The 15,877-nt window shown below is 32.7% G+C and overlaps 1 protein-coding gene across 3 annotated transcripts in view; it reads left to right on the top strand.

Moving 5' to 3' along the window:
* G2e3 (G2/M-phase specific E3 ubiquitin protein ligase) overlaps nucleotides 1-15,877 on the top strand; it is a 57,562-nt gene that overhangs the window by 13,840 nt on the left and 27,845 nt on the right. For 2 of the 3 annotated variants that reach the window (XM_005343092.5, XM_040275663.2), the window contains 5 exons: nucleotides 5,229-5,269; nucleotides 10,149-10,246; nucleotides 12,478-12,579; nucleotides 13,902-14,026; nucleotides 15,167-15,332. In XM_005343092.5, the coding sequence (XP_005343149.2) occupies nucleotides 5,229-5,269; nucleotides 10,149-10,246; nucleotides 12,478-12,579; nucleotides 13,902-14,026; nucleotides 15,167-15,332 (532 nt within the window). The remainder of the gene's footprint in view (nucleotides 1-5,228; nucleotides 5,270-10,148; nucleotides 10,247-12,477; nucleotides 12,580-13,901; nucleotides 14,027-15,166; nucleotides 15,333-15,877) is intronic. The other variant, XM_078050266.1, reaches the window with a different exon arrangement.

The raw sequence follows: 15,877 nt of genomic DNA, 5'->3' as shown, positions 1-15,877 counted from the left end.
CTTCCATTAGGTATATGTTCCAGTAAGCATACTGTGATAGTATCTCACCGTGTCTTAAGTTCTGTACATTTTTCTTTTTGCTCACCAGGCTAAATAATCTCAGTAAACTTATCAAATGTGCTATTGAATGCCTCTAGTACATTTTCCATTTCAAATATTTTACTTTTCAGCTGCAGAATTTCTGTTTGTTTCCTTTCTGTCATTTCTGTCACTTATTGGTATTCTCTGAGACATTTTTAATTAAGACAGTTTTTGCCAAGTTTTTATGTTTCTGAGGAGATATAGACCTCTCCCAACCAGAGCTCCTGGCTCTGCCATTTTTTAATGGCCCTTATTACTGAGTTTTGACAGTTTTTTCCAAAAATATATATAGAAGTCCTTTTTCAGATTATGATTTGCAGATACTTTCAGTCTGAAGCTTGTCTCATTCTCTTAACACTGTTCCTTGATAAGCAGAAGATACTAATATTTAAGTGTCTGTTCAATCTTTTGTCCATTTTATTTCTTAATTGTGATGTCTTTTTATTGAGTTGTATTATTATCATTTTTTGCAAATGTTTTCTTCCCAAGTGTCTTGCTTTTGTATTTTCATGCCAGTATCTTTTGATTCGGAAATTTTAATTTTGACATTTAGTTCATCAATTTTATTATTTTTATGGTTCACAGTATGTCTATCTTAGATAAGGAATCATTGCCAAACACGGGATCATAAAGGTATTTCTCTTTTTCTTTTTTTAGAATTTTTTTTGTGTGTGTGTGTTTCATTTTTTAATTACATTCAGTATGTAGAATCAGTGTTTATTTTTCCTCCAAATATTCAATTATTCCAGTACTATTTATTGAATAAACTCTGATTTCCACAATTGAATTATTGTGATATCTTTGTTGGAAAGTAATTGTCTGGATCTATTTCTGGCCTTTTTAATTATGTTCTATTATAATCTGCCTGTATAGTCTTGTCTTGATTGATATAACTCTATTGGAAGTCATGGATCATAGTACAAGACCTCTGACTTTGACCTTTTCATAAATATTTTTTGCAAACTTAACCCCCCAAAAATAAATAACCCAGTCAATAATGGGAAAAGAAACTGAACAGACACTTCACAGAAAAGAAATACAGTTAACAAATATATGAAAAAATGTTTAACATCTCTAGCTATTAGAGAAATGTAAATTAAAACTACACTGATATTTCATCTCACTCCAGTAAGAATGGCAATTATCAAGAATACAAGTAACAAATGTTGGCAAGAGTGTGGGGAAAAGGGTATGCTCATACATTGCTGGTGAGATTGCAAATTGGTGCAGCCACAATGGAAAGCAGTATGGGGATTCCTCAGAAAACTTGGAATAGCACCACCATTTGACCCAGTTATCCCACTCCTCAGTTTATACCCAAAGGACCTAAAATCACCATGCTACAGTGACGCAGCCACATCAATGTTTATAGCAGCTCAATTCATGATATTTAAACTATGGAACCAACCTAGGTGGCATTTAACAGATGACTGGATAAAGAAAATGTGGTATATATACACAATGGAATATTACTCAGCTATAAAGAAGAATGAAATTATGGCATTTGCTGGTAAATGAATGGAACGGAGAATATCATGCTAAGTGAAATAAGCCAGTCCCAGAAAACCAAGGCCAAATGTTCTCTCTGATATGTGGATGCTAATGCATAACAAGGTGTAGGGTAGGGAAGGGAATGGGGGTGGGAATAGGAAAGACAAAAGAATGAGTCAGACATAACTTTCCTATGTTTATATATCAGTGTAACTCCACACCATTTACAACCACAAGAATGGGAGGTTATACTCCATGTATGTATAATATGTCAAAACACATTCTACTGTCATGTATAACTAAAAAGAACAAATAAAAATTTTTAAAAAACATTTTTTGCTTTAGGTATATTTTATGTACTTTACATAAAGTAATTAAGTTGAACCTTTCTAATTAATGATTTAAATCAGATCATTCCTTTAGGAATATTTATTTTTAAAATGCTAAATTAAAAGTCAAATAATTCTTTCATCAAACATGTGACTCTACCACATTATGGTTTTTTTGTGGGTTTTTTTTTTATGCTCATATAACCTTTATTTCAGCTTTACTATTATCAGTTGGATTAGAACTTTAGGAAATGTTGAATGGGCAAGATCTGATGTTTGTTTATTCAAATGATTACACCAGGTGGAAGAGAGTGAATTTGACATCAGATACCCCATGAAATGAATCTCCAGGTGTTAGGCTGCAATCATTTGAACACTTGATTGTGGCGAAAGGTTTGCTTCTAAGATGTCCCTCACTCATCTTATGTTGAGGGTCAGGCGGTCTCTGTTTCTTCCTAAATGGGCCTTCCTAAATGGGCCTTCTTCCTAAATTGAACATTTTGAAAGCTCTGTGACAACTGCAGCTAGCTTCCTTCACAGGTTATGATTCATAGAGCAAGGAGGAAGTCACAATGCCATTTATGACATATCACACATTGTCATTTGTGCCATAGACTTTGGTGGAAGAAGTTACCAAGCACTAAGTGCATTCACAGTCAAGGCAAGGGATATCAGGCTTTACCTACTGAAGGCAGTATCAGTCTATATCACTGACCAAGTAGAGGTAAGCAATGGAAGACATATGGAATACCTTTTGACAGTGACTTCCCAGAACTTCATTAAAATGTTCTAGGAAGAGAGAAAATTTGACTTCAGGTACCCCACAAAATTACTTTTGGGTTGTGAGGCTGCAGTCATCTGTTTATTTCAGATGCTGGGAATTGGGAAGAAGGCTCACGTGAACTGGTCAAAAGTACGAATTATAGAATGTCTTTAGAAAATCCAACTTTTGAGTAACTTAATTTTGTTATAATTTCAAACTTAGAGAAAATCTTAAGAATAGTATAAGGAACTCCTATATACTCTTTCTCTGGATTCAACAATTATTTTCTGCCATTTGCTTTATTATCTTGCCTGAGCCAAATCAACTTAAAACCATATGGGTAAACCTATAGTTGATAAAATTAGGTTTACTGACTCTTGGAGTGAAATTACAGACCAGAGGAGCCATAGGGCTTTTCACAAAAAAGGGGGAGAAAAAGCATTCTTACAGGGTTTTGGAGCATTAACATTTAGATGAAATATAAATGAAGCAGAGGGCTGGGATTGTGGCTAAATGGTAGAGCCTAGTATGTATGAGGCACTGGTTCAATCCTCAGCACTACATTAAATAAACAAACAAATAATTAATTAAAGATGTTGCTCCTATTTGCAACTAAAAAAATGAAAAATAAAAAGAATATGTAAATGCAGCGCCATATAAAAATAAATAAATAAATAAAGGTATTACACCCATCTACAACTAAAAAAATTTTTTTAAAAAATATATAAATGAAGCAGTGTTTTGATAGGCTCAGAGCAAGCCAGGGCTGTGTTTAAAGGAGTCAGCATCAGCTGTGGACTACAGAGTGGACCCAGAGTCTTGTCTCCTCGAAATATATAAAATGATGTGTTCCAAAAGCCCTGATCTAAAATTCTGTACATCTGTTGGAAAGCAAGATTTCTTCTCTGCATCCAAGTTGCTTAGGGTTTCCTAACAAAAAATATTTCAGAAAATTTCCTTATTTTCCATTCCAGTCATTTTCCTACCTACAAGCATTGTTCTGATATTTTTCATAATGGCATTGCTTTGCCTGTCTTAGAACTTTATATGAATGAAATCAAATGTATTTAAATAGTGTGTAGTTTCATTTGCTCAGCATAATGGCTGTGAAATTCATCTGATGCATCTTTTCATTGCTAAGTAGTAGATTGTGATCCTCAATAACTTGACCAGTTAGGGCAGTCTGTAGTCATTGTATGAGCATGTACAAACACCAGAAGTACCATCATCTATAGAAAATCATTAGTGCATATCAAAATATAAATGTGTATATATATATATATTTATATATATATCCATCCAGGAGACAAAGGGTTACTTCTTTAACCCTTCTTTAATAATTGTGGATTTTCTTAAGAAATAGCAATCTTGGTAACATAGAAGTTTAATTTTTAAAAGGAAAAAACAAAATATTAGTCTTGGGATCAGTATGATTTGAAGAGTTGGACTATAACTGTTTATGAAAGCACAAAAGCATTGTATAAGAAATTCATATTTAAATTCAGAACAGTTCTTATAGTCAGTATGAAATCTGAAGTCTAAATTGTAAGAGAATGATATCAGTTTATTTTCATGCATAGTAGTAGGACATTATCCTCTAGCTACTCAGTTATGGGTTGGTCTATTTCTACTTTCTATAAACTTTGACAGATGTTTATCTTTCTGTGCATTGATTCTGCAACTATAAAATGAGATTTATTTACCTAGTAGCATTACAGTTTATTCTTTTTCATTTAAATTTCAAGAACTTTTGCATACCTTATTAAACTTGAATCTCATAATAAAATTTCAGTAAGCTGTTCATATGCCTCTGGTAAAGTCAAACTAATGTTATTAAAATGTCTTCTTCAGGCCTTTGATCTTTTAGGGAAAAAGTTGTATTTCAGTAATTGTAACTAGTTTTATTTGCTTAATAAAAGATAGTTCAATTTCTTTAAGTATTTGAGCAGTTGAACACTACTATAGAATGTAATGAGGCAGTCAGATGCTCACAACTCTATATTGAATACCTTGAATGCAACAGCCACAAATATAAACTTAATAAAAGGATTGTTTTATATACTAATCAAATACAAACTGATGATGTGATTTTCTTTTTCAAAACAGTGAACAATTCTTGGTAAAATTTTGAACAGAAACAAATTTATATGGACATTACAGTCTACAAATGTTGATTTAGTCCTAATGGGGGGAGGGAGTGGAGAAAGACTTGCTATTTATGTATAGCAGAGCCTCTAGGTTATTTGAAAATCTAGACTATTTGTTGTAGAGGACTTCTTGGTGTACTGGAAAATGTCCTGTAGTTCTGACCTCTTTCCACCAGATATCAATAGTCATCATAAGTGTTTTGATAACTAAATATTCCCTTCAATTAAAAACAGTCTTCAGACTCTGTCATCCTTGCTGATAACTAGTGTTCTTATTTGGGCTAAGGTGAAGAAATTAAGTACTATACTAGAGTAAGAAATGATTGTGACTCATTCATAATCATAACTAAATTTAATTTAAATGATTAATTTGAGACTTCAAAAATTAAGTTGGGTGTATGTTCTTATTTTTCCTAGTAAAATGAATGAAAATAAACCTGGTGACTCACAAACGCTTGGTAAGTAACTATATTTAAAACATTTCCTTTACAGTAAATCTTTTTAGAATACTGCCCAATTAATAGGAATGATTTTTTTGATGCATGCATACTTTCTATGGCCATGTACTAAAATATATTATTAAGAGTATTCATTTTCACAAACAAATCTATTAGAGAACAATTTTTTTCACCAAATTTTATTTGTAGTCTGTATATGTTTTATATTTGTTATATATAGTATCTGTTGGCTTACAACCATGAGAGATGAAGCATCTAAATTGTTACTCTATATTCTTCTGCCACTATTTCTCCCTCGTCCAGTTTTTTAGATTTTTTAAAATTCCCTCTAAAAATATTACACTTAAGTTTCTCAACCATCAATTTTAGAGATTTTCTGTGGACCACCTCATTTGGAATAGGGAAATTGGTTCCTAAACTTCCCTGAACTCTCTTCTTTCCTTCTGCCTCCAGTCTTCTATCAATTATGCTAATAGTTGTGAAATTTTAATAATTTGTGTAATACCTTCATTCATTTGCCAAATGCAAATTCGTCCGTACTTTTTCTAACTTGATTTTTCCCAAGATTAACTTTTTACTTATACGAATGCGTTTAAGGAGGAAGCTTTATTCTGTTATTATAATGGAAACCAGTATCATTTGCTATCTTAGAGGATAATCTTAATTATAAATATGATAAAGTCAGAACAATTTTACTGAATTTTAAACATTGAAAAACCAGCAAGTACAAATACATGCAAAAGTGATTTTCTAATAAAAATACTTTCCTGAGCTGGGTGCAGTGGTGCACACCTGTAATCCCAGCAGCTAGGGAGACTGAGGCAGGAGGATTGCTAGTTCAAAGTGAGCCTCAGCAACTTAGTGAGGCCCTAAAGAAACTCAGTGAGACCCTGTCTCTAAATAAAATACAAAAAAGGCCTGGGGATGTGGCAGTGGTTAAGTGCCCCTGAATTCAGTCCCTGGTATCAAAACAACAACAACAACAACAAAGCATGTCTGAAACCTATTGCATCCAAGGCCCTTCATACTGGGAGAAAGAAGACAAGAGAAATGGGAACAAAGGAAATCCACAATAGCAAATGCACCTTAATACAGAGTTTGTGAGAAGGACTGTGGTCCCTTCTATGGTCTCTGCTACTTTATGAGGACTGTTCTTTCTACATGGTCTCTGCTAATTCTGTGTATTTCTCTTCCTCTTAATAGCAGCCTGTACACTATAACTAAAAGTATAGCTATTAGGGATAGAAGAGTTAACTAGTGTGTAAAGTGTCTGATATGAACAAATGGTAGTTTGCCTGGTGTTAATGTGAACAGGTTCTTTGTATGGAGAGGAAGGGAGCAAAGATGTTGAGGGGCTCTAAGTTATGATATATTAAACTAGAATTACAGAGGGCCATATAGTAAGGATATTTCACATTATGAAATATTAGCTGGTACTGTTTCTTTCAATTGCTGGATCTATTTTATGAATAGCCTGTTAATAAAGTACTTTTCAATGCATCCATTCTTGATTACACTTATTTATCAAGGTAAATAACACTAACTGCTGTAGTAGGTAAACTCTGAAGTCTTAATGGTTTAACACAATAAAAGTTTATTACTTTGTCAGGTTATAGTCTAGTGTGAATTTAGGGAAGATGGAAGGTTATGCCTTGTTTTTAATTCAAACTCCATCTTGTATGGATCTGCTACCTTAAGATGTTCAGCCTCTTCTCTTTAGCTAGTGGTAGTAGACTACCACTTGTTTCATTGTAATATTAATAGAATTTTAATAATTGCATAAGGTATATAAGATAAACATGAGACAGAAAGACTGGTAATTATAGTACTGACATTTATTCATTTCTTTGTGCCACGCCCTTTTAATTATATTTATGTGTATTGTTCCTTTTTATCCTCACACAGTTTGAGATAAATACTATTGTTGTCCTTTTTTGATGGGATGTAGAGGCACTTAACCACTGAGCCACATCCCCAGCCCTAGTTTATATTTTTTATTTAGAGACAGGATCTCCTTGAGTTGCTTAGGGCCTAAGTTGCTTCAGCCTCCCAAGATGCAGGAGTTATAGGCATGCGCCATCACACCTGACTGTTTTCCTCATTTTTAAGATGAGTAAATGGAGTCATAAAGTACTGTAGTGAAATGTGCCAGGCACAGAAAGACAATATTTTGCATGATCTCACTTGGATGTGGAATATGAAAAAATAGATCTCAACACAGCAGAGTAGAAAGTTAGTTACCAGGGGCAGTGGTTAGTGGGTAAGGTACCAATTGGAAAGATGTTGGTCAAGTGATTCAAAATTTCAGTTAGGTTAATTTGATCTTCCTCCCCCCACTCTGGTGCTGGGTATTGAACCTAGTACCTCACAAATGTTAATAAGAAAGTAGAGTTCAAGGATTCTCACTACAAATACATGGTAAGTAAGTATGTTAACTCTAATGTATATGATGATTAGCCATTCCACAATATATATATTTTGAAACATCATGTTGTATACCATAAGTATATATAATGGTGGTGGGGTGGGGGTGGAGCAGGGAGTGTGAAGCCAAGTCTTAATTTAGATCTCTCTGACTTTCCAAGTTTTCTCTGTGTGTGTGTGTGTGTGTGTGTGTGTGTGTGTGTGTGTACATTATTTGAACTATTTTGAAGGGTACATTTTATTTTATTTTTGTAATGGGGATTGAACCAAGGGGCAGTCAAGCACTGAGCCACATCCCCAGCCCTTTTTTTTTTTTTTTTTTTTGCATTTTATTTAGAGACAGTGTCTCACTGAGTTTCTTCTGGCCTCACTAAGTTGCTGAGGCTTGCTTTGAACCCAAGATCCTCCTGCCTCAGCTTCCCAAGCCGCTGGGTTTACAAGCTGTGCACTACCACACCCAGCCAAAGGGTACATTTTAGTTTGTTCACAAGGCTGTGAAACCATCACCATGATCTAGATCACCTATAAAGGAGACTACTCATTAGGTAGTCACTTCTCATTTTCCATGACTGCAACACTAATCTGCTTTTTCTCTGTATAATGTATTCCATTATGTAGACGAAATCATATAATGTCTTTTTATGCATGATTTCTTTTGCTTAATGTCATTTATTAGCTTATCTGTGATGTTACTTATATCAGAACCTCTTTGCTTTTAATTGCAAAATAATATTCTATTGTATGGAAATACTGTAGTTAAGGTTTGTTTTTACTTTGGCTATTGTGAAAAGTACTGCTGTGCACAAGTATTCACTTGAACATCTGTGTTCAGTTCTTGGCTTGTATACCCAGGAATGGAATGGCTGTGTCATGTGGTACCTTTCTGACATTTTGATTTTAGCTTTCTTTATGTGTGTTAGGTGTTATTTTATTGTGGTTTTGTCTGTTGACTGCCTAGTGATATAAAGCATGTTTAATGTGTTTAGTGATCATTTGTGTGTCTTCTTTGGAGAAATAGGGATAAGATCCTTTGCCCATTTTTAAATTGGGTTGTTTGTGTTTTTGTTATTGGGTTGTAAGAGTTTTTCTTACACATTCTAGATACTCCCTTAACAAATGTTTCCCAAATATGTTCTCCCATTTTATAGAGTGATTTTTCACTCTCTTGATAAGAGCACAGAAATTTAAATTTTGATGAAGTCTAATTTATCTAGGCTTTTGTTACTTCTGCTTTTCATGTCATGTGAATTATAAGGAACTATTGCCAAATCCAAGGTTATGAAAATTTACCCCATCTTTTCTAAGAGTTTTGTATTTTGGGCCCTTATGTTTAGGTCCTTGGTCTATAGAGAAATCAATTTTTAGATATGGCATAAGGTGGGGGTTCAACTTTATTATTTTACATGTGGCTGTGCAATTGTTTTAGCACCAATTACTGAGGAAATTTCTTTCCCCATTAAACTTTGATAACCTTATCACAAATAAATTGTTCATAGATGTTAAGAGTTTATTTCTGGATTCTTTTGTACTGATTTACTATCTCTATTCTATACTGATTTGATCACTGGTTTTGTTGTAAATTTTTACTCTTCTCTTTTCTCTGTCAGTCTAGCTAAAAGTTATGGAGTTTGTTGATCTTTTCAAAGAACTAGCTTTTATATTTATTGATTCTATTGTTTTTCTGTTCCCTATTTTGTTTATATCTGTTTTAATCCTTTTTCTTTCTCTAATTCTTTCTTGCTTTCGTTTTGGATTTAGTTACTCCTCTTTTTCTAGTTCTTAAAGGTATAAAATTAATTAGGTTACAATTTGAGAGCTTGCAGTTTTTCATATAGGCTTGTATGAACCTAAAGATCAACCAGGGTAAAAGTTTAGGGTTTCTGATGTTTTTTTGAAATTATATTACCTCCATTGGTATGCACATGCATTCTCCTGTATATATAGGAATTTTTAAAAATCCCTTATTTAACCCATATTTACTTTTTTTTTTCTAGTCTCTCTCTCTCTCCTTTTTTTTTTTTTCCCTAGACATTTTGGTCTGTCAGCTACTTTAGAGCTATTATCTTCTGTCCTTGGCTATTGCAGCTAGCATTTTTGTTTTAACCTTATAAAAGTTCTGAGGTAGGCAAAAACAAAAATAAGTATCTGAGCCCATCCCTCAGGGAGCTGCCATATAGTTCAAAACACATAAATCACATATATTTTGGAACAAGGTTCTGGAGGGGCTGGGTTTGTGGCTCAGCAGTAGAGCACTCACCTAGCATGTGCGAGGCCCTGGGTTCGATCCTCAGCACCACATAAAAATAAAAAGGTATTGTGTCCAACAACAACAACAAAAATAAATAAATATTTAAAATAAAAAGAATTTAACACATCAACTGAGAGAAACACCAATTCTATGAATCATTTTGAAATGTTAAAATATATTTTGTCTGTTTACTTTTTTTATTATTAGCTTGTGTTTTCTGTCGAAAAAATGATGACTGTCCTAATAAATATGGTGAAAAGAAAACAAATGAGAAGTGGAATCTCACTGTACATTACTATTGTTTGGTGAGTACAATTTATAATTAAATTCTATAAATTTGATGAGAATTAGATTCTGACACTGATTTCTGAGAACTGGACAAATTGTTTCTATGTGTTAAGATGGTACTTTTTAATATATCAAATTCTATGGCTCTGAAATTATGTTGTATATATAAAGATCTATCATTACCTGTTTGTCTAACTGGGAGGGGAAAAAAAGGAAAAAATGATTAGGTCTGTAAAGGGAAGGGTTCTTTTTATCACTTATTTCCTTACTTACTAGTGACAAGTCTCAAAAGAGGGTTCAGGGAATTAGAGGGAAAGTATTTTATTTCACAGATTCCAGAAGGAAAAGTTCTGGCTAAAGGTATAACAAAAGTGGAAAAGGAAACAGGTTAATGTATACTAGATCACTCAAAAGAAAGTAAAACTGATCTTTTTCCTCTTCTCTCTGCCAACTTCTCATCACACTGAATCTCTTCCTTAAGGTAGTGGTGCCATTAATATCTTAGCATGCCAAGGTTGTATTTGTACATATCTTAGAATTTGATAAATAGGTAAGTTATCTATCATCATTTAACAAATTATTCTGAAATTTAGCAGATTAAACCAACATTTTTTCCCCCAACATTTATTATCACAGTTTCTGAGGGTCAGGAATCTAATATCTGCTGAGTTGGATAGTTCTGACTCACAGTCTCTCATGAGATACTTATCATCATGTCAGCCAAGTTACATCTGAAGATTTTACTAAGCTAGAGAATCTACCTACAGTGGCTCATGTGCCTGTGACCACAGTTCCTCCTAGCTGTTGACAAGAGGCCCCAACTCCTTACCATCCTATGCGTCTCAGTAGGGCTATTCACAGTATGTTATTTGGTTCCTCCCCAAAGCAAGGGATGAGAGGCTCAAACCAGATGCAGTCATATTACCTAGTCTTCACAATCACCTGTCTCTATCCCTTTTGCTTTATTGTATTTGTTAGAAGTGATTATTAAGTCATACCCTATACTCATAGGAACAGGAATTAAGCTCCATCTCTTGAAGGAAGGAGTATTAATAGTTATTTATGGACATATTTTTAAACATACCGCCATCTGGGCTAAATTCTTCAACTGCTTCTTTGGAAAACCATCTAAAGTATTCTTTTGTGCTCCTCTAAATACTAAGGTTTTTTCTGTCTCAGGTACTCTGTCTGTTAAATATACTTGAACACTGGTCTAATCACCTTATACGGTGTCTTCAGAGAACATGAAGTTGGCATTCTAAATATGCTCATATCTAGATCTTAGTATGTATCACTTTTTTTTCAGAACACTATATTAATGAAAACAAACTTACATTTTTTAGAACATTATATTGATGAAAACTTCTAATTATAAACTTGCTCTGCTGAAGCATTTTTAATTATTTAATTAAGTTGATCATATCAAAATTTATCTTAGAGTCTGTCTTATAAATGAATATAATACTTCAAAAGAAGTATTGACCCCAAGTTTAACCCTTTTAAGATTCTGTTTCATTCTGAACAGGGAAATATTGTAATGTTACAAGTGGAAATAGAATGTTAGAACCAAAAGAGACTTAGAGACATGGTTAAGGTAGCAACTTTAAATTCCTTGCCTAGAGGTTCCAGGAGGTTAGGCACAGAGCCTGGTTTGTAGGCCAGGATTTCATATTTCCAGTCCATGCTTTTTTTTGATTCATGCTTCCTTAACATATTTAAACTTTGAAGTTAAAATGAGATTTTTAAAAAGAGAAACATTTGTTATCAATGATTGATTCAATAGATTTCCCTACAACTATGCCTTTTATGATTCAGAATTCCAGTAGGTTTAAAGTCAGCCTGAAATAGCACTGATAATCTGTATTGGCTCCATGGATTTCAATGTATTATTTCATTTACAGTATTTTGTATTTACCACTCCTTTTTTCTAAAACTAAATTTTAGGTGTTCTCCCCCCCCACACTTTCCTTTCCATTCACCTATATTCATACATTCCCTTCCTACCATCTTTTTTGTTGTTGTTGTTCCTGAAATACTTTTAGAGTTCAGTTTGGGTATATGAACTATTAATATAGTGTCTTCCAAATCAAAGGATGTGAATAACTTCTTACTTTGGCCAGGAAAAATAGTTATTTTGAGTATATATTTGAAATTTGAGTCATTTATGTCCATTTTTATTAGAATAAATTATAGATTTTAATCCAAATTAGTTTTTTGGAATTTATTTTCTCATTGAATATGTTCATAGTTGATGTCAAGTGGAATTTGGCAGAGAGGTAAAGAAGAAGAGGGAGTTTATGGTTTTCTAATAGAAGACATCAGGAAGGAAGTGAATAGAGCATCTAAACTGGTAAGTAAATTATTTTACTCATTACACTAGAACTTTATGACTTTTTAATCTGGGCATGGTGGCGCACCCTTCTTATCCAAGGTACTCTGGAAGCTGAGAGAGGAGGATTGCAAGTAGGTCAGTCTTAACTTAGGGATGTCATTCAGTTGGACATCTTGGATTCAGTCACCAGTACCACTAAAAGGATATAAAGGGAGAGAGGGAAAAAAAAAACTTAACGACTTTAATTTTGTTTCAATGTATATTTTTGTTGAATATAGTAAGTTTTAATAAACAATTGGTATTTTTGCAAATGAGAATTTAACTGACCCTGAATAATTCATATGACAATACAGATTTCTCTTTCTTATTCAACCTACCCATTATTTTACTCACTCTTAAATCAGCATATGACCATAGTTCTATCCCTGCTGATCTACAAACATTTAATTCTGAATCACGACAACCATTTATTTTTTTTTTTATTTCTTATAGCTCAATTGCAGAGGTTGAAATGAGTGGAGGTTAAAATTTATACAACTATGAAATAATTTATGATCTCCATAACTCTTGTGACCCTGATATGACATTGTATGTTTATGTTCAGTGAGTGTCCCCTTCTATTCTCCAAGATAGGCTTTCTAAATTTTAACCCCTTGTCCATTAAATTATTTGTGAATCTTCTATATGATTGCTACCTTGCTAAATGTAAGGAAAGGGACTGTAGGTCTCCCTATGGTCTGAGTAGAAGTAATGATAGAGAATGAATGAGAAGATTGAAATTATAGGAGCTTAAACATCCTTTTGGAGAACACTGTTCATCCCACTAGAGGTATCTAATGCTTCTTCATTTTGGTTAGAACAGAGTAATTTTAGCTAGTATTTTACAAATTCAACTTTATTATTATTTTCCTATTCTCGGAATTTTTAAATTTTTATAATTTCCATTAAGATTTTATTGCAACTTTCATGTGTACCTATTATGTTTATAGTATTTAACTCATTACACTATATACCATAAAAATTGTCAATACTTGCAAAGTCTTTTCTATCAATTTCTGAACTAGAAATTTATGACTTTAAGCCAGGCTTGGTGGCAAATACCTGTAAGTTTAAAATGTTTTAGTAAGTGGGAAGGAAAGGGGACTTCTTCCTTATAGCAGTGAGTCTTTGATATCTTTAGATTATTTCAGAAAAATTTTTTAAATATACTATCATTACAACCATTATGATGAAAATAATTTTCAATTTCCCCATAGGAAATATTCACTAATACCTTGATCATATTATAGTACTCAATTTTTTTTTTTATATTGTGGCTCTGTTTTCATGTTTTCTTCTAGAAATGCTGTGTTTGTAAGAAAAATGGTGCTTCAATTGGATGTGTTGCACCTCGATGTAAAAGAAGTTATCATTTCCCATGTGGACTTCAGAGAGAATGTATTTTCCAGTTTACTGGCAACTTTGCGTGAGTTACTTAACTGTTAAACATGAAATGTGAATGTTAAAGAATAGTTGAAAATGAATATCACAATATAATTCCCTTAAAATTACTTTGTAATTTTACATGTACATAATGTACATACTGAGTTTATATGTACATGCTGTATATGTTTGGGTGTGTATGAAAGATATTTATAAGCTATATCACCCTCGTATGGCATTATTTTTGTCTGCTAAGTCTTGAAAATAGCAATGTTTAGAATGGGCCTGATGATCAATAGTCACCTGCAACTTTCAACTCTAGGAAATAATATTGAACTTCAGATTTATTTATATTCAGTAAAAATTTCTACCTTACATTTTTCTAGATTTTGATGTCAGTGTTTAGAATTAGTAGTCCAACTTTCTTTCACAGGGCCATATATATTTCTCAAGAAGTAAATTGAAGGGCTGGGACTATAGCTCAGTGGTAAAGTGCTTGCCTAGCACATGTGAGGTCCTGGGTTTGATTCTCAGCACCACATAAAAGTAAATAAATGGAATAAAGGTGGTATAGAAGATAATTCTTTTAAAAAGAAGAAGTAGTAAATTGAAGGCATATAAATTTTGTTGAGTCCAAAAAAATAAATATTGTGCCCTGGGATGCCCCTGAAAATATTTGCTTCCTGAATAACTTCAAGCGTTTATATTTTATAAATTTTGGAATTAGGTATTTCTTTTTAAGTCTTCATATTTTGACCTATGTAATGGCTGTTACTATGTAAGAAAACAACATTTTAGAAAATACAAGTGGAAATAGATTAGTAATAGGTTATTATTATTTACATAATTCATATGATTAAAATATTTTAAGTGTAAGTTCCTGCCTCCTTTAATTGTATACAGTGTTGGGTTTAACAGTATGTATACTTATTTGTTGAGACAAAAGTATACGTTATTTATATGTAATATTACATAGAATTCTCAGTACAACATTTTTTACTGAAATTTTGTATGAGATCTCACCACCAAAAATTTTTGTTTTGAAAGGTCATAGAGACAAATTTTATACTGCAAGGCTCTAGTCTGTTGCAGATTATTTATGAGAGAGATGCAAGCAAATTTTCTCTTAAATTGTTGGGTCTTAAAATTCATGAGATATTATTCTTAAATATTTACATTTTAGGTCATTTTGTTGGAAACATCGACCTGTTCAAATAATGGCATCCAATAATTACAGAGATTCCTTACCATGCACCATTTGTTTGGAATATATTGAGCCTGTTCCTACTTATAACATACTACGAAGTCCTTGTTGTAAGAATGCTTGGTTTCACAGAGACTGTTTACAGGTAAGATATGTTTTATAAGCTTTCTCTGAATGATATAAAATTTTATTGTTTGCTGATTTTAATTTTAAATTAGAATTGGAACGTGCAGATGTTTGGGATTGAACTCAATGCTTTGTGGACGTTGGGCAAGTACACTTCTACTGCTGAGCCACATAACTAACCATCCCTACTTGGTACTTCTTAAAGTAACTAAAGCATTCAATTTCTAGCATATTATACATATGAAATTTTTCCTATTTATGGGTACAGTGAGCATTTAATAAATACTTTAGATGCCACCTTTTAATATATTTTTGCTTATAAAATTTTGTTTTTACCTAAGGAGTTTGTATTTCACAATGAATAAAACACAAATTTTAATTCCTAAGTTCCATTTAAATGTTCAAGCTAGAAAACCAGGAATTGGCTACTAGTAAGTAATACTGAGGACTTAATTTTTTTTTTAACTATAATAAACTCTTTATCATAACTCCTTGACAGGAAAGTGATTACTGTTGGTGAATTGAAAATATTGATTCTTTGAAAGTCAGTTTGTACATCAAACA

This window comes from Ictidomys tridecemlineatus, chromosome 5 (genome assembly GCF_052094955.1).
Source record: "Ictidomys tridecemlineatus isolate mIctTri1 chromosome 5, mIctTri1.hap1, whole genome shotgun sequence".
Classification (NCBI taxonomy): Eukaryota; Metazoa; Chordata; class Mammalia; order Rodentia; family Sciuridae; genus Ictidomys; species Ictidomys tridecemlineatus.
This window is presented reverse-complemented; position numbering and strand designations above follow the sequence as displayed.